The sequence below is a fragment of the Didymella exigua genome (assembly GCF_010094145.1).
Source record: "Didymella exigua CBS 183.55 unplaced genomic scaffold M421scaffold_9, whole genome shotgun sequence".
NCBI classification, from domain to species: domain Eukaryota; kingdom Fungi; phylum Ascomycota; class Dothideomycetes; order Pleosporales; family Didymellaceae; genus Didymella; species Didymella exigua.
Genome location: NW_022984783.1, coordinates 777209 through 803200, shown reverse-complemented (window position 1 = coordinate 803200; position 25992 = coordinate 777209). Strand labels below are relative to the sequence as shown.

Genomic DNA, 25992 nt, shown 5'->3' with positions numbered 1-25992 from the left:
AAGTGGGAAAAATCATTATATCATTACACTAAAAGTCTTGTGTTTTCAAAGACGCAGATGGTGGCGCACAGCGCTCATACCATCCTTGTTGGCTGTGTGGGCTGCAGCGTAAACTCCGCCGGCTCTTCCTCGTACCGCCGCTCAAACGCGCTTTTCACATCCGGCACGATCTCCACCTGGCTCTCCGCGCTCTTTATACGCCGTGCTTCCTGCTCCTCGAGCAGCATCTTCTTGATCTTGGCCATCTTCACCCATATCCAGACACCCATCGCAACGGTGATTAGAAACACTACGCCGAACATGACGGTCTTGATGATGTTGTCGTTATTTTTCTGCACGAGGAGTACGCCCAGATAAACGAGGAATATCTGCTTGGGCAGTGAGAGCAGCGTCGCGACAACAAAGTGCCAGAACTTGACGTCGCAGGTTGAGAACACGGCGGTGGAGAAATGCGCCGGAATGGCCGAGAGGCGGATAATGAGCACGATGAAGAAGCCGCCGTCACGCGTGAGACGCGCCATAGCGCCATAATTGAGGTTTGTGCGCTCGAGCTTAAGGGCTTTACGGCGGAAGAGGTGCTTGAATGCGAACCAGGTGCCGACTATTGGATTTATTATTAGCATCGTATTAATATTGAAGGCAGGAGAAGGTGTCTTACTTTCGCCGAGGAAGGTACCTACTGCAACGACAGCGAAGCCGATTCCTAGTCCGTATACGACACCGCATAAGAGCGCGATCAGCTCGTGGCCGAATAGCGGTGGGAATGATATTACGATTAGAATGGCGATCGGAATGAGCCACCCCGCGGGAAGGTCACGGACCTTTTCTGAAAAGGGGCGGAGTTTCTGGCGCGAAGTGTCAACACCGAACGGAGAAGATGCAAGAATGGTGTCGACGTACCGCAACGACCTCATCGTGGTGCAGCGATAGCAAGACAGTGGCGACGAGGATCGCTATCCCTAAGATGTGCCATGCTGTTGACTTGTTTAGCGTCCGCACAGGCGCAGGTTTAGGAACAACGTACGTATGTACTTCGGCGACAGGAAGATCTTCTTCCAGTTCACGGGTCGGTATTCCGTCTCTTCTGGAGGCCCCTCCTTGTGTGCTTGCGTCTGCATCCCCGACATCTCAATATCGCTCTCCTTCTTCTTGAACCACATTTTGTGGCTTTGCGCTCGAGTCCAGCAATGCGACGATATCTGTAGTGATGGTAATGGTAGCAACGGGAGTATCTTGTATGTTGGATTGCAGAGAGCGAACGTCGAGTCTCAGTAATAGCAGAGTGTCGAGTTGCAGGTTCGGTGCATAACGTATGAAGGCCGAGCTGAAACCGGAAACCAGCATAGCCACACTGGCCGGGCGCATTCCAAACCGGCCAATCATTGCCGCTCGTTGAAGTGCGTTGTGAGACGCTGGCGCGGGACGCAACCACTTGCTCTGGGATCTCCAAAACCTATCGAGCATCTGAACGTTAGGGTGGAGCCAGCCCCATGTGTTGGAGATGAGTTTGTGGTGTTGATGTTTACGGTGCATTGTTGAAGTCAGATCCAGGTGCGTATGAAAACAGACAAGTCTCCGGAGAAACGTCTCAAATAAGATGAAGGTTCAATACGGGTCTATTTTGAAGCTAGGATGCTTGCTGGAAAGTTGACTTGCTGCACGGCTTGCTCATACATACTCCAGTACCTCAAGTGGTTTCGCAACATTGCAGGAGATACATTCTCAGCTGTCGAGACATCGAGTGCACGCGACCTTCTTCGTCTACTTCGTACTGGGTGCTGCATTCTGCCTATCAAATGCCGTCATCGAGATGCGCATGTTCGTTGTCTTGACGAGTCGCACAATTGCGTCAGAGGTGGTGGCGCTGAACTTCCTTCGTGTGTTAACACGTGCGCTATACACACGGACGCTTGCTTAGTCCGTCCGAAAAGTGGTGCGCGGAAGATCGGCAAGTCCAATCAGTTCGTCTCGTACATGCAGAAACTTGGTCATCGCACAACGCACGGCATGGATGGTTGTGTAAAGTAGTGCGAGCTGTAAGGTGTGCCATTCGCCCCACGTCACCCTTTGCACAGGTATGTCGATTCTCGAACAGAATCATTCTATTTCTCTCACTACTTCCAATTTAATGCTGCTGCTCTTTACAGTTGCGGGAAATCTTTCGAAAGCTATTCTACGAGCCGAGTTCACGACTATTCTCCCGCTCAGTACTTCTGCTCGTAGGGAGTGGCCTCGTGGTGCGAGATTGATCCCTGCTTGGCTTCGACCTCTGCGACACGGCGCTCGATATCGGTGCTCTGCCAGTCGCTCTTGTTCATACCAGGGACGAAGTAAGGAGCGTTAGTGAAGAGGTAGTTCATCTCTTCAAGAGGGCGCTTGGCGGTTTCGGGCAGGAAGCAGTAGAAGAAGATGGCGTTGGTCAAGTTGCAAACCTGCATATCTCGTTAGCGTTGAGTCGTCAAATTTGAGACTAAGACACTTACAACGAACACAATGTAGAACCTCCAACCGATGTTCTTCATGGCGATACCGGTCACCTGTCCGATCATGGTGTTCAGACCAAACGAGGTCATCGTAGCGATAGCGACGCCCTTAGAGCGGGTCTTGGTGTCGAAGATCTCAGCAGGAATGATCCAGGACAGCGGTCCGCAGGTGGCGCTGAAACTAAAATTGTAGATCCAAGTGATGACGATGAAACCCCAAGCGGCAGCACTGTTGTTGCTGGAACCAGGAGGGAACACAGCGAGCAGAATGGTAGAGATGATGAAAGTGACCATGTTTCCTAGATTGCCGAATATCAGCGTCCAGCGGCGACCGAACCGGTCGATGAAGAGGATACACAGAGCCTGGGCGATCAAAGCAATAATAGAAGAGATGGCCTGGTACTTCAAAGTGTCGTCACCAGCAATGCCCATCTGGCTGTAGATCTCGACAGAATAGTACTGGATGGCGGAAACACCTGTCATCTGAACGGAGCCCTGGATGGCGCATGCGAGGAAAAGACGGCGGAAACAAGACCTGTCGGTAAACAGCTCAGTGTAGGACTTTGCCTCGTGCTCGTGCTCAAAGGTAATTTGATCCTGGATTTGCTGGAACTCGGCTTGAACCCAGGCATCGGTCTCGTCGCCGTGAGCGTGAAGCCTGGCAAGAGTCTTGAGGCCCTCTTCAACCCTACCATGGTCGATAAGCCAGCGAGGCGATTCGGGAAATATCATAATTAGTGCGGCGAGCAGGACAGCGGGGATGATCTGAAGACCAAGCGGCGTGCGCCATTGGCCGTTGTCGGTAGGGCTGAATCCAATGTAGGTGCCAAAGGAGACCCATGAAGCGATCAAGGCACCGATACCCAACATGAACTGCTGTAGAGCCGTGACACGACCACGAATGCTAGGGTGAGCCAGTTCGGCCTGGTAGAGGGGAATGATCATGCAAAGCACACCAACACCGAGACCAGCGATAGCGCGGCCAGAGTACAGGTACGACAGAGCCTGAGCACCAGTCTGGAGCGCACCTCCGAGACAGAAGATGACAGCACCAATAAAGATGGTCCATCGGCGACCAAGCTTATCACCGGAATAACCGGCGATTGCAGCACCAAAGAAGGCACCACCCGTGAATACCGACACTACCGCACCAGTCTCATTTGTCTCCGGTTTGAACGTGGAGTTGAACGACTGCGAGGCAATTACCTGCGCGATCACTCCCAAATCGTAACCGTAGAGGAGAGATCCAAGGGAGGCAAAGAGGCCGACCAAGAACTGCAATTTGGTCAGTATACAGCTCGTTGACATCTTGACCCGGTAGCATCTTGGAATCGAGACACTTTTCAGTCAACTTGCAACCACAACCTTCAAAGCATGGTGCTGACAGCATCATCACCTCGGGTTCCGCGTCGCTGGTCGTCTGTCGCCTGCACAATCTGCATCATGGATCGTGAGACTCGCTTACCTGGTACCACTTAGGAGGAAGCGCCATCGTGAATGATCAACTGCTTGAGACTGCGATGCTGCAACAAGGGGATACCAACCCCACACAGCGATCCACACGCGCTTTATATGTCTCGACTAAGTGCCAGTCTGCCCTGCTTGCTGTACATTGCTACCGCTGACTGAGGAAGCCGTGTCGAATGACCTACCGAGCATCCTAATTCCCCAGGTCTCTTTGCGACTCCACTTTTCGTCGCTAGCTGCACCGTCTGCCTGCATAATGTGCCTGGTCCGATTGCTAGATGGAGCCCAGTGCCCCGCCCTGGGAGGATGATGAAGCGACGACTGGTGGCTTTCTGGAGACTAAGCTTTGACGCTCGTTGCATGGCGTCGGTAAGCACATCGTACACGGCTAGGGCGTCAACAAGAGTGTCATCGTCCCGTCTCAATGCTAGGCAGCCTTTTTCCGCGAATCACATCGAACCACCGCTAGCCATATCCGGCACTAGCATCGGCAATCATCACCCCTCACTTTGTACAACGGAGCTTTGAGCGACTCCTCACGGTATCACGCCGCAACTACTCGCGAAGTACTTTTGTTCACTTTGTCTGCACTCTGTTCAATCACCTACTACATCGTTCATAGATCGACTACCAAAATGGCGACATTCACAAGCATTCCGGGAGGCGAGAAGCCTTCAATCAGCGTTCACCCAGACTACAAGATCGCAAAGATCAACGAGAACATCTATGGCGGTTTCACGGAGTAAGCATCAAGCCAATAAGCCTAGCAAGTGGTGAAATTGCGCGCAGAGCCACATTGACCAAAGTCTAGGCACATGGGGCGCTGCATTTACGGCGGCATCTACGATCCTGGCAACCCCTTGTCAGACGAGAATGGCTTCCGCAAAGACGTCATCGAGGCTTTTCAAGAACTGAAAGTCCCCGTGGTCCGTTACCCTGGTGGTAACTTTGTTGCAACTTATGACTGGAGAGATGGCATTGGCCCAAGAGATCAGAGGCCTGTAAGGTAAGGCAACTGCTCTATCTCCGTTTGCGGGTGATCCTTACCCGGATGTAGTATTGCTTCCGGGCGTCCGATCAACACATTCTGTAGGCTTCCTGTATGCAGTTTGCTAACAATCTACACAGGCCCGAACTTGCTTGGACCGGCACAGAAACCAACGAGTTCGGTACTGATGAGTTCATGAAATGGTGTGAAGTCGTTGGCACTGAGCCCTATCTTTGCCTAAACTTTGGCACCGGAACATTGACTGAAGGTTAGTCGCGTCTTCAATGTCTTTGGTACCGACGACTAACGCATTCTACCTTAGCTCTGGGATGGCTTGAATATTGCAACGGTGATCGCAATTCATACTATGCTAACCTCCGCCGTAAAAATGGCCGTGAAAAGCCTTACAATGTACGCTTGATATCACTTCGAGTACCTCGTATTAATTGGGCTAACGGTCACCGCAGGTCAAGTACTGGGCACTTGGTAACGAGTTATGGGGTCCTTGGCAGGTTGAGCAGATGACTAAGGAAGACTACGCAAAGAAGGCCTGGCAATGGGCCAAGGCTCTGAAGTTGCTCGACCCTACCATCACCCTCATTCTCTGTGGTGAGACTGGTTACTCGTCATGGGACTACTACGTTCTCAATCAGTGCGTCAAGTGGTCCTTCTTCCACCTGGGTGGTGACACCACCAAGTCGTTGATCGACATGCACAGCATTCACATCTACACCGCAGACAACGAGCACCTGCCTAACGCGACCGCACCCAGGGCTGCCGAGCGAGCCATCCAGATGACAAGTGCGCTCATTGATCTAGCCCGCATTGAGAACAAGGTACCTGAGACGGTCCCAAGGCCCACAATCTGCTTCGATGAGTGGAACGTTTGGGACCCCGTCCGCGCACCTGGTTCAAAGGGTGCCGAGGAGAAGTACACGCTCTCCGATGCTCTCGCTGTCGCTGTTTTTCTCAATACTTTCATTCGCCAGGCCAAGGATGTGGGTATGGCCAACATCGCACAGTCCGTCAACGTCATCGCACCTCTCATGACGACCAAGAACGGCCTAATCAAGCAGACCATCTGGTGGCCGCTGCTCCTATTCAGCAAATATATGCGCGGTCACACCATTTCTCTGAATGTCAAGTCACCCGAGTATACTGGCCGCACAAATCCTTCCTGGATCCGAGGTACTATCGAGACACCTTTTCTAGATACTTGCGCTGTTGCTGGCGAAGACGGCTACACCAACTTGGCAGTCACCAACGTTAGTGAGGACGAAGACTTTGAGGTTGACCTTCATGGTATCAGCGCGGACAATGTTGAGGTTCACACTGTTACTGGAGAGCATGTCCAGGTTACCAACACAGCTGAGGATCAACAGGTTGGAATCAAGCAGAGTTCTTGGAACAATAAGGGTGCTTACACATTCCCTAAGCACTCTCTCACTCTGCTCAGATGGAAGGCCACTTAGCGGATGCCCTTTAAAGACTTTGACCAAGATACATGACTCAGCATTTTATGCCTTCATGCTGCAATTTTATCATGATCCTACAGTTCCATTAGCACGAAACCTATATATGAGGCATGGAAGGGCTGCATCATGAGAAAGAAACACATCGATGACTGAACTTCGAGGCGTAGCACTGTTACTTTTTATGGAGAATGTACCTTGGTGCTGCTGAACGGCAATAGAGACGACTCTTGTGAGCCGATCATGGTCGCATCTTATACTCCCGGAAAACGTAGAACACCGCCTGACACACTCTTGTAAAGGCGTTTTCAGTCGATATTTGCTGAGGCAAGCGTATTAGGACCAGGACTCACTGACGTCATGGACGCGTCCGCTAGGCTTAGCGATCGCCAGGGAGCAATCAGTAAGTCACATCGCTACCCGCAACGTATGAGGCAGTGCAGAAGACTGCAGACTCGAAGTAAGCTCAACGCTGGGGCCATCGACCCACTACAACTTAGCAGTGCATAGTCGGCTTTGCGTACTGTGTTCATTGTGGGGCTTTGTATAAGTGTCGATGGATAATACAGATTAGTCGTGTTTTGTTTCGGCTGCAGACTGCATGCTGCTAAGACAATTTGTGCTTAGGATGCGTGGGCACCAACGCTGGACAGGTCTTACATCTTCTAGTAGCTCCTATTAGAGCCAGTAGTTGCATTAATTTCGTCTGGAATTGGACGCAGTATTGGGTCATGCATGTCTCTTCAAGATGTCGATATTTCGAAAATGCTATCATTAGGCATTACTGGTCATCTGCGCCCCCACGAGATATGTTCCGCAGAGCTGTTGCTGACCACCAGAAAAGATGCAGTGTCTGCTCATCGGTAACACAATTCAAAAGATGTAACTCGAGCACAGCTTTGTCGCAACGTACGACCTCTATGGTGTGCTCCCGTGCTGCCACTCTGGGTAATCCGTGAAGCCAATTGAATTATCTTCGAAAGGCCCGTAAAACCTACTGCGATCATACGGCGCAAGAGGTAGTCCTTCCTTCAGCCTCTCTGGCAGATCAGGGTTGCTGGTGAAGTACCTACCGTACAGGAGCGCATCGTACTTTCCGGACTCCAAGACGCCCCATGAGTTCGTGTCATCAAAACCGCCAGCGGAGAAGAAAGGTGTTGTGCCAAAAATCTCGCGGAAAGGGTTGAGGTCGATTGAGGTCAATCCCCACGAATCGAGGAACTTCTGCTTTTCGGTCCCGCTGTGGATTTGCTCATAGCGCTGGTCGCTGTCAGCGGTACGTTGCCAAATTCCGAAGGTCAGTACTCACCGGCTCGACGAAGCTAACGTATGACAAGTTTGGGTGAGCTTCCTTCAGCTTGCGACATAGCGTGGACCATGTCTCCATACGCTGCTCGGAACGAATTTGGTTGAACAACCCAAAGGGTGTGAGCCTAATCGCCAAGTTCTCCTCTCCAATCGCCTTGCTCAGCTCGTCCATGAGCTCAAGCGTAAACGTGCATCGCTTCTCTGGACTACCTCCGTATGCATCTGTTCGTCTGTTGACATTGGAAGCAAGGAATTGCTCGGGCAGGTATCCGTTGCCTCCGTGGACCTCAACGCCGTCGAAGCCGCACTCCATGGCCCACTTAGCTGTGCGCACATAGTCTTGAATAGTCTTCTTAATGTGCTCAACGGTGAGCTCGATAGGTGGGTTGTCGATGTAGCGTACTTGTTTGGATGTGTGTGGGGGAGGATATGCGAAACATTCGTCTGAGCTATCCCAAGGCAGACCAGAAGGGCTAAGGATTGGCGTTCCGGTCAATTGTGGGATGTTTGCGCGTCCGGAGTGCCTGTAACATGTCAGCCCTGTCTTTATATGTGCCATGCTCTTCCTACCAAATCTGAACGTAAGCGTAGCCGCCCTGTGCGTGAATAGCGTCTGCAATCTTCTTCCAGCCCGCCTTTTGCTCTTCGATGAACAGACCAGGCACACCTGGCATTCCATTGCCCTGTCGTTTCTGTCAGCTCTGCTGGCAACTTGGAAGGTGCCAAATTTCCCTCATGCTATCAAAACCCCTCGCAGTAACAAAAGATTATAGTACCTCAAGAGAAGGTGGGACGCCCTCGGTGATGATCAGTCCGCCTTTGCTTGCGCGTTGAGTGTAATACTCAACCATGAGGTCATTTGGGAGCCAGATGCGATTTGGCTTCTCCGCCGTACTTTCCGCACTCAGTGGTGTTCCTCGATTCCTGGTCATAGGTGCGAGCACAACGCGATGGTCGAGCTTGATCTTGCCATTGCCAATGGTCAACGGTTCGAAAAGCTTGGAAGATGGGCCCATGGCGACAGTCATGGCGAGAATGGTTGAAGGCGAAAGTTATCAGAGATCCAGCTGGAAATGCACTCGGCGTTCAGGGAGACACGATGAAGTATAGCTGCTCATCGCTTGCTACCATGCGACAGTGGGCACCAAGGCGCGTGTTGGATCGGCATACTGGACCCGTTCTTCCCATCAGCCGGCCCAGCATCACTTGGTATCTGCTTATCGCACCGTGTCGGAGGGATTTAGGACTCATCCCGGCGTTGTGGACTGTAAAATTGTGTAGTGGAATGCGATCCGCGTTCCTCTTATCGTGGGGGCTCTCTAATCGTCCCCCGTAGGCTCTCGTACTAGCGGCGGCAGCATATCAACGGAATCGGCACGTCAACGAAATCGGCATGTTAATAGAATCACGTGCCACTTTACCTTTCAAGTGGGTGCTTTGGTGACGAAAATTGAGACCCACAAAGTAGGCTACATAGCTGCAGTGACTGTGAAGATTTCAAAGCTTCAGGTCATATTTTCCCATTGACATGCCGATTGCGTTGGCCTTCCCCCGACATGGATTCTTCTCTTGAGCTTCATGGGTTTCTGACCGTGATATATGTCCTCGTGGGCAGGTCAATCACCGACTGAGTAGAGCACTGCGATAAGGTTGACCCGCAAGCGCATCCTTCGTGCAGGGATCATGACGGTCGGAAACATCGATGCCGGCTTTGGCCAGCATTCGGATGCTACAGCCCGAACACGATAGAAGTAGTTAAATTGCACTCACAAATTTGCCGCGCACTGCTTAGCCACCTCGGATGGTAACGAAGCGACTCTTACAAAAGGCTACTTCTTGCATGTAGATTTACAGCGCATTAACGTTGAAATTCAACATTTAAAAATTGCCGAGTCGTAGATGAATTCTGGTCTGTATTCCGTTTTAACGTGGGATTTGTATAAACGGTATTGCGTTGCAGTGCCGTAACTAGCGAAAAGAACATGCATTTAGGTTCCTAAATTTTCGGCTGTTTGTGGAGCGCCGCTGCTTTGATCGGCCGAGTATCAATGAATAGCCCCCATGTCGGCGACAGTCGGTGGCCTCGCGATGACTTTTAGGTATGTTCAAGTCTGACGTATGCAGCGAGCGAGTCAGACGATGGAAAGAATCTGCCAGTGTAGTGTTAACAGGAAGAAAACTGCGAGTACACTGAAACCATCTTGATGTCGTCATCAGACCCCCGGAGCTGAGAGCGCGCACGCCTCTTCTGTCATCAGAGAGTTTCCGAGGGGATGTACGACAGGAAGAAGAGCCCAAGGTGAGGCAGGATCAGTCGAAAGGGCCCCGGCGACGCAGGTGATCGATTACTGCATCGGGAAGGAACGCAAAAGCGTTGAACGCGATTGCCCTTCGGCCACGCTAGTGAGTCAGCCACTGCGTCGCGAAGACAAACGCGCCAACAGCTCCAGCCTTCCAACATCACAACAAGATTTCTCGCTAGGGCATGACGTAGGTGATTCGTTGATGTACTCAAGCAATTAATCGAAGGAATCTCGCAACCACAAGGTCGCATGCCGCTAGCCTCATCATTGCCATTGATTGCTCACACTCGCACTGGCCTGACAAGCCGGCACAGTGTACGATCTGTTCGGGTCGCTCTCCCAAGCCAAAGCGCCAGAGCTCGACATCTTCACAAATTTGTACGCCACCACCTGTCCCGGGGTCATAATCAGGGTAATATTCCATACTGGGTTGCTAGAAGTATACTGCGAAGCTGTGAGCGCAGGAGCGCTTGCCACATTCCAGTTAGCGAGTTGCGTAGTATTGCCAGCGATCTTGATTGTGTCGCCCAGCACAGTCACAACGCGCTCCGTGAACGATACAGATACTGCGGTCGGACAAGCAGTGCCGGTCGTGCTACGGATCAAAGTGGATGAGGCCCGCGGGGTGGTAGGTGAAGCGGTGGTCATTGAAGCTGTAGAGGCCAGCAGAACAATAGGCTCACCGTTGGCTACGTTGACACAAGCTTGGCCATTCCCATCAGAGGTGACAGTGGCACCGTCACCGTAGACGTTGGTCCAACGACCATTCGCCTTTTGGGTATTGAAGCAGTGCTGGGCATTGGAGCTACTGCCAGCGTTGGTGGTAAGGACAATGAGGTTTCCTCCCGCACGGCTCCAGGCGTAGGCGTTATCCGCGACGTACAAGTGTGTGTGGTCATTACCGGCAAGACCGCCAGCAGCCTTGCGTGCAGCAGTCAGCTTTGCGATAGATTGGTACAAATCTGTGTTGGTGTTGAAGCTGCTGCGCCACAAGTCTTCGCGATTGGCAGGGTCAGCACCACCTGCGTACCCTTGCTCGGTCCCGTAGTACAGGATTGGAATGCCCCGGGACAGGACCACAAATGCCAGTGCGTTCTTCAACAAGGTTTGGTCATTCTTCTGATTCAAAAACCGCGGGAGATCGTGATTGTCTGCGAAATTTGGGAGCGCTGCGGGATCGGGGAAAGAAGAGCTGACGGTATTGATCATGTCGACAAGCGCCTGTGATGAGCCCTTCTGCTGGTAGAAATTGTTCATTGGATAGTAGACAGCATAGTTAAGTAGTCCAGGCATTAACTTTGCATACCTATGTTTAAATTAGCTGTGTTGTTCTGCCTGTAGGCGAACAAGGAGTTGCACTTACCCGGCGAGGTAGGATGGGTCGCCGTTGAATACCTCTCCGATCGAGAAAGTGCCTATGGCGGAGGAAAAGCCAGGCCAGAATTCTTTCTCGACATGCTTGACGGTGTCGATGCGGACGCCGTCAAAGCTGTACTCTTTCACAAGCCAGCTAACCCAGGTATTCAAGAGTATTCGAATCTCAGAGTTCTGAGTGTTGATATCCGGTAAATTGGCAATACGGCAGTTCTCGATACTGGTCTGGTTTGAGTAGTCAATGTCGCAGGCGGTATGGTAAGCTGAAGCCTGATTCAGTGGTGCTGGGCGGTTGTCGGCGATGTTCGCGAAACCCATGTGATTCGCTACCACATCAACCATGATATAGATGCCCTAGAAACGGATAAGCAGCCGCACAGGGGCACATGCATACGTGAAAGCGTACCTTCGAATGGGCCGTGCTGACAAGGCTCTTCAGGTCGTCTGCAGTGCCGTAGTTGGAGTTCACCGCGTACAGGTCTTGTGCCCAGTACCCATGATAGCCATCTGCGCTATCTGCGTAGGTTGTCAGTCAAAGTTTGATGCAGTGGGCAACAACGAGCTACGTACTCGCGACCACGGGTGTGATCCAAATGGCATCAAAGCCTAGGTTTTGAATGTAGTCGAGCTTCGACTCTAGACCCTTGAACGTGCCGCCACAGTACTTCCCAAGGTCGCTGCATGAGCCGCCTCCAGTGTCGCCACTGCTGCGGGCTACACGGTCTGTAAGCACAAAGTAGATGCTGCGTGATTTCCATGCAGCCGTATCTGCAGCATGGACTAGGGTAGTGATCTGGAGCAGGAAGGCAACGACAGCTTTGAGGAATGTCATACTGATACGTGCTCTTCGAATAATCCGAAGCGTCAATGCTTCTGATAATGGTCCCGTTCGAGCAGCCTGGAAGCTCAATATATAGCTGAGGCTCCACCTTTCACCTTCCCACGGCGGAGAGCGTGCGTAATTCGTGGATCAGCGTTGCTGGAGGGTCGTCTGGAACTATATCTCCAGCGTACCATGAATCATGAAGCCCAAGTAAGCCCCGGCTGACATACGGTCATTTGTGGAGTGGCATGCGTGAGGGTGCGTTGTTCCTGACAGCCGTAAGCACGCTAGCACGGCGGGCCGAGAAGCAGCCACTCAGAATCGCCCAGAATTTATCGAATGACCGGCAGGACGGTACAAATCTTCTCGGACCGAGTCTCTTGCATGAAACTTTATCTCGTGCCACGGGGAGGAACTCTGGAGGAACATTCTTTTACATTGCGGGATGAGGTAGTCACCGGAGATCAAACGGGCATCATGCTCAAACGGGCAGTTGTACAGCTTAGTTCATCATAGCTCTGCTGTTCCACAACTCATGCAGCTCATTTCCGGGCTGATGTCCGCGATCGACAAAACACCAGAAGTTATCTCCCATATTTCAAGGTTTTCACGACGACATACATCGGCAATACATTGTAAGCAAGACACTGCGCGATCTCGAACGCAACTCTGATGCAAGCTCGGTATTACAGGTGTATCTGGGTGCTTCGAGCATGTCGTTGGCTTCGGAGTCTTGCTGCATGGCTCCAGGTTTGGGCGCAGAGCCCCGCAATTTGAACTCGTGGTACTGGGGGTCTTTCCTTTTAGGACCCGGGCCGTAAGAACGTAGATGCTCCCGTAATTTATAAAGTCCGCTGCTTGAGAATGTTTTGTGGGTACCTTGCATACTATTTGCCCACAGTCGGAGTGTAATATATTGCTTCGTGAATATGATGGGATGGGCAGATGCAGCGATAATATAAACTCGGTGATCGTGAGTATGATCAGAGTCAAGCTAGAAGGGTGGTTTCATGCCTTATTTATATAGCGTAATGGAAGTTTGGTTATCTGATGTTGAATTCTCATCTTCATTGCGAACAATCCCTCTTCACGTTCTCATCATGAAGTGGGTCGTAGCTCAAGCTCTTGCTTTTGCCGCTGGCATTCAAGCCCATGGCTACCTCTCCCTTCCCATGAGTCGGACTGGCCTCAACGCCCAATCTGGAGCAGACACTTGCCCTGAGTGTACCATCCTCGAGCCCGTCACAGCATGGCCAGACCTCAACTTAGCCCAAGTTGGTCGCAGCGGGCCCTGCGGGTACAACGCTCGCGTCAGTGTGGACTACAACCAACCCGGACCTCGCTGGGGTTCTGATCCAGTAATTATCTACAAGGGCGGCGACGTAGTCGATGTCCAGTGGTGTCTTGATAACAATGGAGACCACGGCGGCATGTTTAGCTACCGCATCTGCCAGGATCAGGCGCTTGTCGACAAGTTGATAACACCAGGATATTTGCCAACCGATGCTGAGAAGCAAGCTGCAGAGAACTGTTTCGAGAAGGGCACACTTCCATGCACTGACGTGAGTGGGCAGTCATGTGGATACAATGCAGACTGTCAGCAAGGACAGGCTTGCTGGAGGAATGACTGGTTCACGTGCAAGGGATTTCAGGATACTAAGTGTAGAGGTGTGGACAACGCGCCATTGAATTCTTGCTACACCAGTATTGCTGGCGGCTACACCGTAGGTGCTTTGTCCTCGAGACGATGACGGACTCCTTGCTGACATGACCAGGTCTCTTCGAAGATTAAGATTCCGAACTACGTGTCGAACCACACTCTGCTTTCCTTTAAGTGGAACTCATTCCAAACACCACAGGTCTATCTGACCTGCGCGGACATCAAGATCACTGATACAGGTTCAAACCCACCCACCACAACCAGCAAGGCCTCCGCTCCTGCAGTACCCACCTCAACCAAGGCCACTTCGACCACTGTAGCCACTGGATGTGCCACACCTTTCACAACCGTGGCTGTTACATTCAACTCCAAGACGACGACAGTAGTTGGCCAGACAATTAAGATCGCAGGATCTATTGCACAGCTGGGAAGCTGGGATACGTCGCAAGCGCCAGCCCTGTCTGCCTCGCAGTACACGTCCTTTAACCCTCTATGGACCATCGCTATTAACCTGCCTGCTGGCACCAGCTTCGAGTACAAGTTCATAAAGGTCGAGAGCAGCGGGTCTGTGACCTATGAGTCAGGTGCAAACAGAGCTTACACGGTGCCCAACGGCTGCGCAGGCACAGCAACGGTAGACACTACTTGGAAGTAGAGCGACGTGACCTGTTATGTTGCGCTTGCTCATTTTTCAGAATGGCATGTGTGATTCAGGAACTTGAAATTTAAGATTGCTTCTATGCGATAGATGTTGCCTCCTTCCATCCCAAATATCAGACCTTTTATCGTAGACTACCAAGTTCTTCCATCAGTCCGCACAGAGCCCTCATGAACGACGGTCCAGCCTTGTGATCTACGCGGGGGTGTCGCCTCGAGTCGCGTCGAGGAACCTGACCCGGTTTTATAACTCGTAAAGAATACTTCAGGTTGTAGAGGCCACGGCCATCGTGACTCTAAGGCGACAGCCCAATGCGTAGAGATAATATGCAAGCAAGGAGTACTTTGGTCTATGAGCACGAAAACATCAATGTCGCTTTAGTTATTTAAGGCAGCGTCGTCAAGGTATAAAATTTACTCGACGGCAAGCCTGGATTTGTACGCATCATTGTTACGGTTCCAGTCTTCCCTGCTCGATATCTTGCCAACATGATGTAGTTCCAAGGACCATAATGTTGTGACGGATCAAGAAAGAGTCTGGTTCTCGGATCCGGTAAAATGGAATATGGTGCACGGCTCGTAGGACTTGCCCAGCGTGACAATGGCGATCCTAGCTTCCTTGTTCTGAATCCAGGGCAAAAGACTGGTGTATGCACTGTTTGCAGCCGTCTCCTCGTATTTCCCCGCAAAGGGTTGATGGTATCAAGCTTGACGGGCAGGAACAGCTGCAGGAACTGATGAAACACCGAATTTACATCGGGTGATCAGCTACGCAGAAAATTATCGTGCTGTAAGCATGAGCGTCTGGAATCAGACATCAGCCAGATCGATAGAGTATACCTCGGGCGGCAGAAAACGTCAGCCATGAGATCTTCTTCCTTGACAATTATGGAGGTTGTCAAAGTTCACCTACGCATCGTTCACGATTGAAGTCTTCCGGGGGCTCCGATACTCCTGATATAATAGCCACTTCTGTCTGCGACACGAGACAGTGGCTGCTGTGCTGAAGGGATGTTGTCGGGACTTGACCAATACTTAGGGTAAAGTCGTTTCTGAAGACCTCACCGGTTTCGAGCTAGTCGGCCTTAAGCATATAAGTAGGTAGGGGAGACTATCAGCCTTAGTCGCTGAGTTCCTTCCAACACCGGCCGGGATGCCTTAAGGTATTCATGTAGACGGGAATTCGAACACCCTGTGTTCCTGGAAATTCTTGTTGTTCAGTGCAAGGTATCGAGCCAAGTGTGCCCGATCTTGATCCCTCAACTGCACTTGGTCTGAGTCATGATCGCTTTGACCTTGTTATTGGTATCGGGCGCCTTTAGAATGTGACAAAGCATTCGTTTGCTGAGCAGGTTGAATTTGACGTTAACATTCGATGAGAGCAGGCGACTTCACCTTCCTCCAGCTGTTGTCGTAGAGCTGCAACAGAGCTTCTTCGCGGAAGTCGATGTTACTCAATTCTATTGACACGACTGTATGACTTGAGCTCAGGACCGAGTTCAAGGACCCCGACAGGATGTCATCGCGGCCATATTTAATATCGGCAAGGTCGAGCCCATCTACCACTACGAAGTAGCTTTTTGAAGCCATGCTCTGTGCGGCCCAAGCTTCAAGCAGGCCAGCGGTGAAAGCAGATGACTTGCGTCGAGATGACAGCTCAGCGAAGCCTTTTCTTTTAGGGAAAGAATACCACAGTGACTGAATTCTCCACACACATCTGAAGCCCTTGCCACTGTTTGGACATGTCCGTACTTAAAAGTAGAGGGATGTTGTCGCGCGAACATGCGCGTCGAGCACAGACGCTGGTGACGTCACGCTCGTGTCTTACGAAGTACCTACCCCAGCCTCACGATTTTCCACCAGAATACGTCAACAATTTTCGAATCAGTGTCCAGATCACAAGCACAAGCGATTTATTGATATTAACTTTTAAGAGACAGTATCTTGGCCAAATTTGTGGTTGATGTGTGCAGACATCAGGGCACCTGGTGCTCAACCAGATGCTGTCAATCTCTTGTCCTCCAAAGGAGCACCAATGCGCATATTGACACCTGAGGATCTAAGTGTTCAAACCAGCCTTCCGTATCGCGCACTGGGGATGACTTCATTGAAATAAGTCGCCATGGCAGATTCCTGGTGAACACGGTTCATCCGTTAACATGCTCCAGCAGGCCGAGGCACCTTAGTCTGACTCTTTGCCAGATGTTAAGACTGGATTCGAAAGTTGGTTGCCCTGGACGCACCCTCAGCTGGTTTTCAAGAGGCGATGCGGACCAAATCATCAGCATCTCTTGCTCGTCGTTCACACAAGGTCATCCAGAATGCGTAACTGAGCGCCAGACGTGGTCAATAGTTGTAAAGACCCAACCCAAGGTCATCATACGATCTTCGTCGCGACCGCACCCGCACTTGATGGTGTCTGATACATACAGTAAACCTGGAAGGATTCCAAAGGCCTGCTGCAGATGACCCATACAGAGCAAAATTCCAGTAGGAACAGAGATTGGCCAATCAGTAATTCGTGTGCTGTGCGTCCAAATGCCCAAATCTTCCAGACCTGATGAATATTGCCCGTGAAGACTTGGTCACAGCATGCCACGACGCTCCCACACCCACACGGTGTACGGCGAAGGGAGACCGAGCGAACTGCAATCGTCAGAGCAGCGGTGAAGTGACGAGATATGAGTGGCGCGCATAAGCGGATACGGTCGACATCAATAACGGGCGCAGAACAACCATTGGACAAATCAACATCGTATATTGTTCGGTCCACACCAATCGAATACGATAGCGAGAGCGATATGCACAACGAGGACGTTGGATACTTCCACATGAGCTGATAACGGTCCCGTTGTCGCCCACGTATCGCACTTTCGTCCGACGCACCGTCGTCTCTACGGTACCGCTTTTTGCTTGCGTGGACAGGATCCACCTCGGCCCGCCCCTGATTCGAAATTCAGGGTACCAAAGTGCAGTCGACATCTGCCGAAAGACATCTGTACATGTCTGACAGAACTTTGAGGTGGTGTGGGTGAATTCGCTTTGAGACAACCGACTGCTTCACCTGCAGCATTTTGAAGCTGTAGTGCAAACTCACCAGCACTTCAGGTCGCTAAGGGCCCAAGCCGCGCCGTGGCGCTCTTCTGCAGCTCTCGTGACAGTTTCTCGCGCGCTTACACACCCCGTATTTCCAGCAAGTCACAGCTCCTCTATCGAACTTGGCACTTCAGGTCACTTCGCACAAAAATTACGATCATCCCTTAAGCAGTATTGGTGGTTGCAGACTACCTAGTGTTCATCAGAGATAGTTTGTGCGGTACCGAGCCCGGATTTGAGTTATGATGGTTTCAGTTTCGCTTACAGCAACGGCGCGGTACCAGAACCACTGTCAACGAAGCGCTAAATGATGCAGCACAACGCCCATCACCAAAGCCCGCGAAGCCACCACAGATCACCACCCTTTACCGCCCAAAGTGCCAACGGTTGCATGCCTTACCGAACGCAGACTAAACCTAAACTCTAATACCTAGATGCATCTAGTCGAGATCGTGGTATCCGTAGGTAGCTAGCGCGGCCCGAATAGGCTGCGATATGCACTAGCGACGCCAAAGACAGATGGGTGGCTCTCGATGGAGAGTGGGTAGTACTAGAGCGCCCTAGAGAGTGGTCGGCGACTGAAAGTTTGGATGGAAACGGTAGTGACGGTTGACGGCCTGTCGTGCGCCAGACGAGACACGTTAAACAACGTTGCCGCTCCTTCAGCTGGGCGAGTAGCATAGCGAATCCCGTCTAGGCCAGCCAGTACTTTCGAATGCTGGCTGTCGGGTGCTTACCGGTGCGGTATGGTGAGAGAGGTGTGGTGAGAGGGGTATGGTGAACGATGAGAGGAGCGTATACGGTGAGTGACGGGTCAGGGAGATTGGTACGAGGTCGTGCCGTGGTCGAAGACGTTGGGAAAGGAGGATGCTGTGCTTAGAATAACTGTCGTCTACGTGCCCCTATAGTCTACAGTACGCTTTACCAGATCTCATTGTAAACGTCGAAATGCAGCATCTCACGTGCTGAATGCATGTCACTGCGTTGGGGCTTACGACTCAGATGCACCGTTGTCATCCCCACGGCCTCGTCACTTGCATGGCGTGCCAGCGTGCACACGGAAATAAACCTCAACAGCTCTGACCCAGCACAAAGGTCGTTCGCCGTCCGTAGTCCTTAGCTGCATGCCGACCTTGGCGCTCCAAAGGTCTGAATAATCACCAGTACTACTGTAGGCTCTCCCCCAGTGAGCTTTTACGAGCACCTAGTAGGATCTGGTTTCTATCCAGTGAAGACTTTAAATTGCGTGAAGAGATGGACTTGTTGAAGTCACTCACACGCCTGGAGATGTATCCCAACATTGATGCACCTCGCCGTACGTAGCGGTCAGGTGCATGATCAGTGAGAAAATGTTCTTCCGAGCCAGTGAAATCTTGCGGGCCAGCAATTGCATTTTCTTCTCCTCCAATGATAGATCGCAAACGATTATTGTTGACCTCAGTCGCATCCAACATCGCAGTAATCTTGTGGTGAGAACCAACTGCAGTTTCTGCTTTGTGGAAAGTCACTCGCCGAACATTGATTTGATTCAACTGTGGTTCTTCAATGAAACCGAGAAAAGTGTCTGCACGGATCAGAACATTTCGCATAAGCGTTGTTCTGATTCGGGTCTCCACATGAATTGTGGTGTTGACGTTGGCTATCCCTGAGGTCGGCGACCGCAATCCCTGCCACAGCCAAATCGATACATGACGCAAAACCATCGTGCAGCTGATCGATCAACGTGAGAGTGACATGTTAAACATGTTCATTGCTGTGGTAATGCACTTATCCTAGGTCGCCGTTCTACACCATGCCAACTTCGTGCACTCCCGATGCGGGTATCGAGGCAAGAGTCGAGAGATGCTGATGTGCGAGGCCAGATGATGCGTCGATCCGGACTGATCAGCTGATGGGGTATCCCTGCTCTTTGTACAAACCTCATGCTGATCCTCACGGCCTCGCAACGGTCAATTGCTCGATGTGATAACGCTCAAGCCAGGTTCTCGAGCAGCAGCGGACAGCCAGTGCGCATTCTTGGCAAGCTGAGACGAGAGTGGTGGCACTATGCTGTGGATCTTTTCTGCGGCCGTAATGGCGCACTGCAGATCAAGCAGGTCCCCGAAATGGCCAGCTCCGAGGGGTTGGTGGCGGCTGATCTTAATGTGGTTAAGGAAAAGATGTCAGTGCTGAAGGCAGACGAAGGTGTACCATTCCTGGAGCGTGGAGAGAGTTATTTGAGTGATTTGTATTGTGACGCTTCGATTGTTTGCAATGCTCAGCTGAGCCGCTGATGGGTATTATTTAAAGAACAAGTGCAAGAATGCTGACTCGCTCGATCGCTCAATGCCATGGTTCCCCTTTCCACCATGAAACCGTTTGTGGGGTATCTTTTTGTTCGTACCGTCCTAGATGCAAGGGCCCAAAGAATTACCCTGCCAATCTCCCTATTCTGTGCTAATCCGGGCCCATATATGCAAGTGAAGTAAAAGAAGATACAAAACGTTGACACCGAGCGGTGCCAGGCTTGCCAGCGATGACATGCCGTGATGATCGAGCATTATAAATATGTAGATGTGAAACTTGCAGTGCAGATGGTGTATGAATAGGACCGGGTATAAGAAGTAGCGTGAAATATGAACAGACATCTACATGATGTTCTTCAAACTCATCTTGTCCTTGGGTGAGACTGGTGCACGCTGGGCTTCAGCGGACCGCGCGTATGGTGAAGGAAGTTGCCTTGCTGCGGGACTGGAGGCTGCGCTGAATGGAGAAGGGAGAGGCAGTACAGGCTCAGTCAGAGAGTGGAAGCCTGGCAGTGCGCGCTGTGCAACGCTGAGGTTCGATGATTGAGGCATTGAATGGTGGTGGACGTGCTGTGGTGCAGACTGAGTTGTGAGCGGCTGTGAGTGGTGCTGGGCGTGATGTGGCTCCTTGTATGCCGGCGCCTCGCGGTAAAGAGGAGGAAGGTGCAGAGACCCACGGTGCCCGTATGAATTGTAGGCTGTAGAGTGTACGTCATCCTCGACAGCGAAACCTGTGGAAGGCAGGTAGCGAGTGCTCGAATTCTTGCGCTCGTCCCTGTTTCCGACCAAGGGTGCAAGGGTGATGTCGAGAGGGGATGCGGCGCCGCGAGGTGACCTTGACTCTGAGCCAGTGTCTGTGATGAGAGATGGTGCGCCATCAGCTGAAACCGAAGAGTAGCCTGAAGGCGAAGGCATGGGTGTCTCGAAGCCTCGTGCTCGTACGTTGGCAGGCTGTCCGTACAACTCCAGAGGCTTTGGTCGTGATCCAGGGTATGATTCGAAGCGCTGAGGCTGGGGCAGCTTGACGCCGTATGGGGTGTGCATGGGAACGTTCAAAGAGGAGCGACGAGAGTCGTGGTAGTGCTGCTCTTCGTGATGTTGCATATGCTGGGGTGCCAGTGGGTACTGGTAGTGTTCTGAAGTCTGGGAGTACTCGCGAGGTCGCTGGTCAGGACGTTCTGGGTTGCGCTTCCTGCGGTTCTGGCCACCGTTCCACCAATTCTTCACTGCATTATCGCTGCGTCCCTTGAGCCTTCTCGCAATCTCGGCCCACCTCTTGCCCATCTCAGCGACCATCTTCTCGATCAGATCCCCCTCCTCTGGTGTAATGGGATCATGATTCAATGATGGCTTGAGGTTTTGGTGATATCTCTCACGACACTGCTTTGGTGATCTCGAGCCGATCTCCTGCGAGATGCGTACCCAGTTGTGCGGACCGTTGCGAGCAACGAGGTTAACAAGCCACTGGTCCTCATGTTGCGACCAGGGGCCGCGGCGGTGAGCTACCATATCGTAGTCGTCCGGTTGTGTGAATTTAGATAGAAGTGATGAATACGACGAGATGTATGCCACTGAAGGTATACTGCTCGTCGATGTAGGTGTTCTGAGAATGTTCTGCTGGAGAGTCCGCGGTTTATGTTCACAGTCTGCTGAACTTGTTGTCAGTGACTGCGGCCGGGCGCTATAAGAGAATATTGGGGCAAGTGACGAAGACACCATTTCTGTTGTTGGGAGTACGTAAAGATGCAAAGACGAAGCTCAAGTTGTTGTGTGAGGTAGACACATTCGTCGTCGAGCGCGTGGTGAGGGCGTCGAGGGCAGGGATAGTCATGAAGGGCATGGCGACAGTGATGATGGTTGACTTACCGAATGCTGGGAATACACTAAGACGGAATGCTTTAATGTTGTGTTGAAGAGCGGTATCTGAGATGTGATTGACTGTATGATCCCAGAGCCAACAGCAGCGTGCCAGGCGGCGAGCAGTATATATCTAAGCAGGCACGGAGAAGGTTAGTGTGGTGAACGGATGCCAAGGCGGTCGAGGTGCTATCGACTGTTCGGGACGGTTGACAGTGCGAGGGCTCTGCTTTTGAGAGGCTGCGGCTAAGGCACTGGTGAGATGATGGTCGGGGAGCGCTGGGGCGTCATGCGGCGCTATGGGTCCCTAGCTGGGCCGACGGGCTAATGTAGTCGTTGTCGTCGACGCACACAAGCAGTTCCCTGGAAGTGGACCGGATCGTCGGATTCGAGCTTAACCCTGTAACACATCGTGGCATGGCGTCTTTGGGCGCTACAGAGTATTGCACCCTGTTAGCCCTGGAGCGTGCTAGCGGCAGAAAAATGAAATGCCAGCGCCGAGCTTCGCATTCTATCCTGGGAGAAGGGGGCAAATGGCTGCCCCTGCAACGCTCGCGGCCAAACATCTACCGTACTGCATCGACAGTACCCGCTGCAGGCCCGCATCCCTCGCCTCAGGCTGTAAGTTACTGGGGGCCCTGGCCGTTTCGCCCTGCATCAACGGGGTGTAGGGGCGGTCGAGGAGTCTGGACGTGTTTCTACGACAGCATGGACACAGTCAGAAATACCCCCACCCGGTGGGCGATCCACACATTCACGACGCTGGCCCTCCCTGCTGTAAAACCAAACCTGGTCCTGAGGCCGCCCGGCGGCCATGAATGGCCAGGGGGCTCGAGGTGCTGTTCACAGCTGGATGTAAACTTTCATTTTTGCTGGTAGACCTAAGCCTGGTCCTAAGGCTTGAGCTGCTTCTGCTGCTTCTGGCACCGTGTACCGTTATCCTGGTAGGCGGCGGGCGGAAAGGCATCTCCCGGACTATAACCGCAAACTGCGCCTGTAGCCCTTGCCTGTGACCGCCCTTGCGCCTGCCATGAATAGCAGCCACGCGGTGGTAAGGGCACGAAGGTAGACACAAACACAAACGAGGGCGTACAATACGCCATGACAGCAGCCCTCAGCTTGCCGTGCGAGACACATCGTGGTGTTTCTGCCCCTGCACGACCAGCACCGCCAGCTGTTCGTTCCCCAGCAGCGAGCGCCGCACGAGGCACGTTGCAGTCACCACTCACTCGTCGATCAAACGGGTACTCAGGCTTGCCGCTGCACCCAGGGCGGCATAGTGCGATCGTCACGGCCCCCCTTGGTAGAGCACACGAGGTCGGCGAGGTGAGCTTGGCCTTTTAACGCACTCCTTTTCGGCCCTGTCGTTCGCCCGGCTCAATACGTAGTCGGCAGCAGCAACGGCGACGACAGTGTCAGCGCACGCATCTCTAGCGATGGGCCTGTTTTCGCATGGTTTTTGCTGCATTTCCAGCGACACACTAGCGTTTCCTCGGACGTTACAGGCCAGCGATTCCGTCTGCCTCGGGAGCCAGCCCTCGGGCACAGTCAGCCTGCAGCGGCTCTCGCAACGCTCGTCGCAGGCCGCCGTTGCTTGGCTGCGATCTGCCGGCGGGACGACGCACAGCAAGCCCACTTCGTTGGAAATGGCCAGCCAACCCAGCGCCGCCATTCAAATTCAAATCTTTTTAGTGGGCATCCCCTTTGGGAAGCGGATCACGGTTTGGGAAGGGACAGACCGCGGCTTCGCCAACGCCAGAACGTTTTGCCCGCCCGGTCCACCCAGAGCGCATCATCGCCCATCCATCGTTCCAGGCCAGCAGTCACCGTCTGTCGGCCAGATCCAGCACCTTTGATCTGATGCGGACAATTCTGACGAGACGAAGCGGCGGACATCAACGGGCGCCTCCCCCAATCAGCGGCGGTGCTACCCTCTCTCAGTCGGCGACGTTTGGAATGTTGACTTCATCCACTGCACAGCATCGTCGACAATCGATACTGCCCACTGACCGCCATGTCTGTTGGCCCATTACGCCATTTGGTGGGTATTCACAGGGTACCTCTAAAGCACACTCTATCTGCTACCAGCCTCATGTGTCACTTGTCCGCATTCTGAAGTCGCTGTGCCTGTCACTGTGCAAAAAATAGGAGCAGCCACGCGCCCATCCCTCGCTCCCCCACGCGACAGTCCTTCAGTTTCACTGTCCGGGATGCCTTCGGGCTGGCCGCAATCCCTGAAGATGAGGCTGCAGGCGTTGTGCTGTGGCTTGAGCAAATCCTGGGGGTGAAACTCCCTTCCGAGCTACTGGGTAGTCCAGACCGTCTTTGGCCAAGTGCGACCCGGGAGTCAACGTTTCCGAGTGATTGTTTCGTCACCAGTAAGCCGCCTGCATACAAACTCGCACGAAGGCAGCGACCTCGCCGTCCACTTACCTAGAGCGGCTCGCCTATCCATGGCAATGAATCCCGTCGCCAGGGTAGCTCAACGGCCGCCATGACCGATCTCATCGAAATTATCCATCGCCATGAGACGTCTCCAACAGGACAGACAGCATCCGAGCAATTGCTTCCCGTCCACCGTGCATGCATCCCAGAGAGGGCTCGCACTACTCACTCAGCATCCTGGCTGCATGTAAGGACAATGTTCAGCTGCGACCGTATGCCAAGCGCATCAATTGTCACGCGTCCTGTTCGCCGTAAACACCTCGACAGCCGTTGATGGAGCTGGGCGTCTGCAGTGGGGGAACTGTTTGTCATGGGCTTCGGGATCAGCAGCAAAAGGCATACGTCGTTCCTATGTTCTGGGATTAACGGTGGTCCCAGCAATCAATTGTGGCTCATGCTGTGGTCAATAATGCCTGCCCATTCGGCTTCGGGTTCGCACGCAAAGCATCGACCAATCCTCGCGGCCTCCGCGGTTTGTACGACCAATTTCGAGGACCGAACATCCTCGGCCTTCGAGCATGTCAATATCGATGCTGCAACCTGCTCCGATGATACGAAGTAGATTGATTGCCCTTCCCTGTGCAGATGAGGCGCCATTCCGTCGGGCATTCATCCGCGACTCGCAGCTGTATCGCGAATCATAAGAACTATGCTTATTATCTCAAGATTGTTTTGACAAGGTTGTCCCTCATACCTGGAACTCTATACACAGACGGCTTTAATCGACGCAGGGGAAAAGAGAAACGATCCACACACTAGGTATGGGCGAGTGTGATTCGGATGGTCCTTGCAACAATATGACTTGCTGTTTATCTGAGCGCCATGCAGCTCTCTGACGCCAGGCGAACGCCGTCAAGACCTGGGATCCAGCAGGCAGGTAACGAAAACGGTGTTATCGGCGTGGGGAAATTATTCATCCAACTTCGATGCCGTGCTACAGATCACTGCACAGAACAGGTCGGCGACGTTGAACCTTGAAAAGTTACACGCTCGCACGCACACAACCTTGCTGTGTGCGACCCGCCCCGCCCCGCCTTCAATATCGACCGGACCGTGTCCGGGGCTGTGAAGTACGAGGGTCAGCGAGTACGCAGCCGGCCGTGCATTTGTTCCAACAAGGGCAACTCGCATCACATTTGCGTCCTCGGCGGGGTTCGTCCAGAATTCGAGACTCCGAGCACTGCGTTGGCATACATCCCGATTCAGCCAATCACCACCATGCACTTGAGCAGGGATCTCCATTTACGCTGATCTACAAGATCAGATTAACGAGATCCGCGCCGCCAATGAGACCCCAGTTTTGCGTCAATCTCTGAAACTTACCCGCACGCCCGCAGCAGTGCACTCTCGTTACTTTTGCTCAGCTTCTCGCCCTTTTTATTTTTTCCCTGGCTCTTCAATTGGTGGCAGCGACAGTCTCATTTCGCGGTCCTGGCCTGTAAGCTGACGTGCACGATACGGAGGTTTGAGTCTGTAGCTCTGACAGCGGCACACCGGCGACCAAACTCTGGCCTCGATCGAAGAGTGGTCCGGCCTGGTCTTGCACGTTACAAACTGATTGCGGCGCACCTTGATAGCACTGTTCATAGCTGTGGATCACCAATAAATACTTCTTTCTACGCCCGTGTCTGGCAACTGGAATGTACCCCTGTTCTGGGTTCGTATGGGCCGTGGCAGCCATGCTGCGTGCCTGAATGCACGAACGAATCAGCACAACGCTCTGCTTGCACCTTGTGGATGTCTTTGCGGTCATTTGGCACCCTCTGTTCACGCA

General features: G+C 52.5%; 8 protein-coding genes across 8 annotated transcripts; 2 read left to right on the top strand and 6 right to left on the bottom strand.

The window, feature by feature from the left end:
- Positions 1–3: 3 nt before the first annotated feature.
- On the bottom strand, positions 4–1303 carry M421DRAFT_419222 (uncharacterized protein). Its single transcript, XM_033592045.1, has 4 exons — positions 1025–1303; positions 901–974; positions 659–845; positions 4–601 (listed from the first exon to the last, which is right to left on the bottom strand). Exons 1-4 carry the CDS (start codon positions 1158–1160, stop codon positions 75–77), a joined length of 924 nt encoding a protein of 307 aa, XP_033450423.1. The 5' UTR covers positions 1161–1303; the 3' UTR covers positions 4–74.
- Positions 1304–2043: 740 nt separating this feature from the next.
- On the bottom strand, positions 2044–4248 carry M421DRAFT_419220 (general substrate transporter). Its single transcript, XM_033592044.1, has 3 exons — positions 3949–4248; positions 2484–3758; positions 2044–2432 (listed from the first exon to the last, which is right to left on the bottom strand). The coding sequence occupies exons 1-3, from the start codon at positions 3973–3975 to the stop codon at positions 2205–2207; spliced, it is 1530 nt and encodes a 509-aa protein (XP_033450422.1). The 5' UTR covers positions 3976–4248; the 3' UTR covers positions 2044–2204.
- Positions 4249–4585: 337 nt separating this feature from the next.
- M421DRAFT_59777 (glycoside hydrolase family 51 protein) lies at positions 4586–6410 on the top strand (the record flags this gene model as incomplete). Its single annotated transcript, XM_033595712.1, has 5 exons — positions 4586–4692; positions 4762–4956; positions 5079–5206; positions 5261–5349; positions 5406–6410. The coding sequence occupies 5 exons, from the start codon at positions 4586–4588 to the stop codon at positions 6408–6410; spliced, it is 1524 nt and encodes a 507-aa protein (XP_033450421.1).
- Positions 6411–7135: 725 nt separating this feature from the next.
- Positions 7136–9004, bottom strand: M421DRAFT_419218 (FMN-linked oxidoreductase). The gene is made up of 4 exons (XM_033592043.1): positions 8495–9004; positions 8289–8401; positions 7720–8242; positions 7136–7670 (listed from the first exon to the last, which is right to left on the bottom strand). Exons 1-4 carry the CDS (start codon positions 8744–8746, stop codon positions 7329–7331), a joined length of 1230 nt encoding a protein of 409 aa, XP_033450420.1. The 5' UTR covers positions 8747–9004; the 3' UTR covers positions 7136–7328.
- Positions 9005–10285: 1281 nt separating this feature from the next.
- On the bottom strand, positions 10286–12227 carry M421DRAFT_100090 (carbohydrate-binding module family 20 protein; the record flags this gene model as incomplete). The annotated part of the gene is made up of 4 exons (XM_033586481.1): positions 10286–11327; positions 11385–11749; positions 11802–11911; positions 11966–12227. 4 exons carry the CDS (start codon positions 12225–12227, stop codon positions 10286–10288), a joined length of 1779 nt encoding a protein of 592 aa, XP_033450419.1.
- Positions 12228–13318: 1091 nt separating this feature from the next.
- On the top strand, positions 13319–14533 carry M421DRAFT_91337 (carbohydrate-binding module family 20 protein; the record flags this gene model as incomplete). Its single annotated transcript, XM_033597937.1, has 2 exons — positions 13319–13942; positions 13994–14533. The coding sequence occupies 2 exons, from the start codon at positions 13319–13321 to the stop codon at positions 14531–14533; spliced, it is 1164 nt and encodes a 387-aa protein (XP_033450418.1).
- A 3269-nt stretch (positions 14534–17802) lies between these two features.
- On the bottom strand, positions 17803–18481 carry M421DRAFT_419213 (uncharacterized protein). The gene has a single exon (XM_033592042.1). It carries the CDS (start codon positions 18310–18312, stop codon positions 18055–18057), a length of 258 nt encoding a protein of 85 aa, XP_033450417.1. The 5' UTR covers positions 18313–18481; the 3' UTR covers positions 17803–18054.
- Positions 18482–20081: 1600 nt separating this feature from the next.
- M421DRAFT_385854 (uncharacterized protein) lies at positions 20082–21851 on the bottom strand. Its single transcript, XM_033589912.1, has 2 exons — positions 21783–21851; positions 20082–21565 (listed from the first exon to the last, which is right to left on the bottom strand). Exon 2 carries the CDS (start codon positions 21423–21425, stop codon positions 20259–20261), a length of 1167 nt encoding a protein of 388 aa, XP_033450416.1. The 5' UTR covers positions 21426–21565; positions 21783–21851; the 3' UTR covers positions 20082–20258.
- Positions 21852–25992: the final 4141 nt, after the last annotated feature.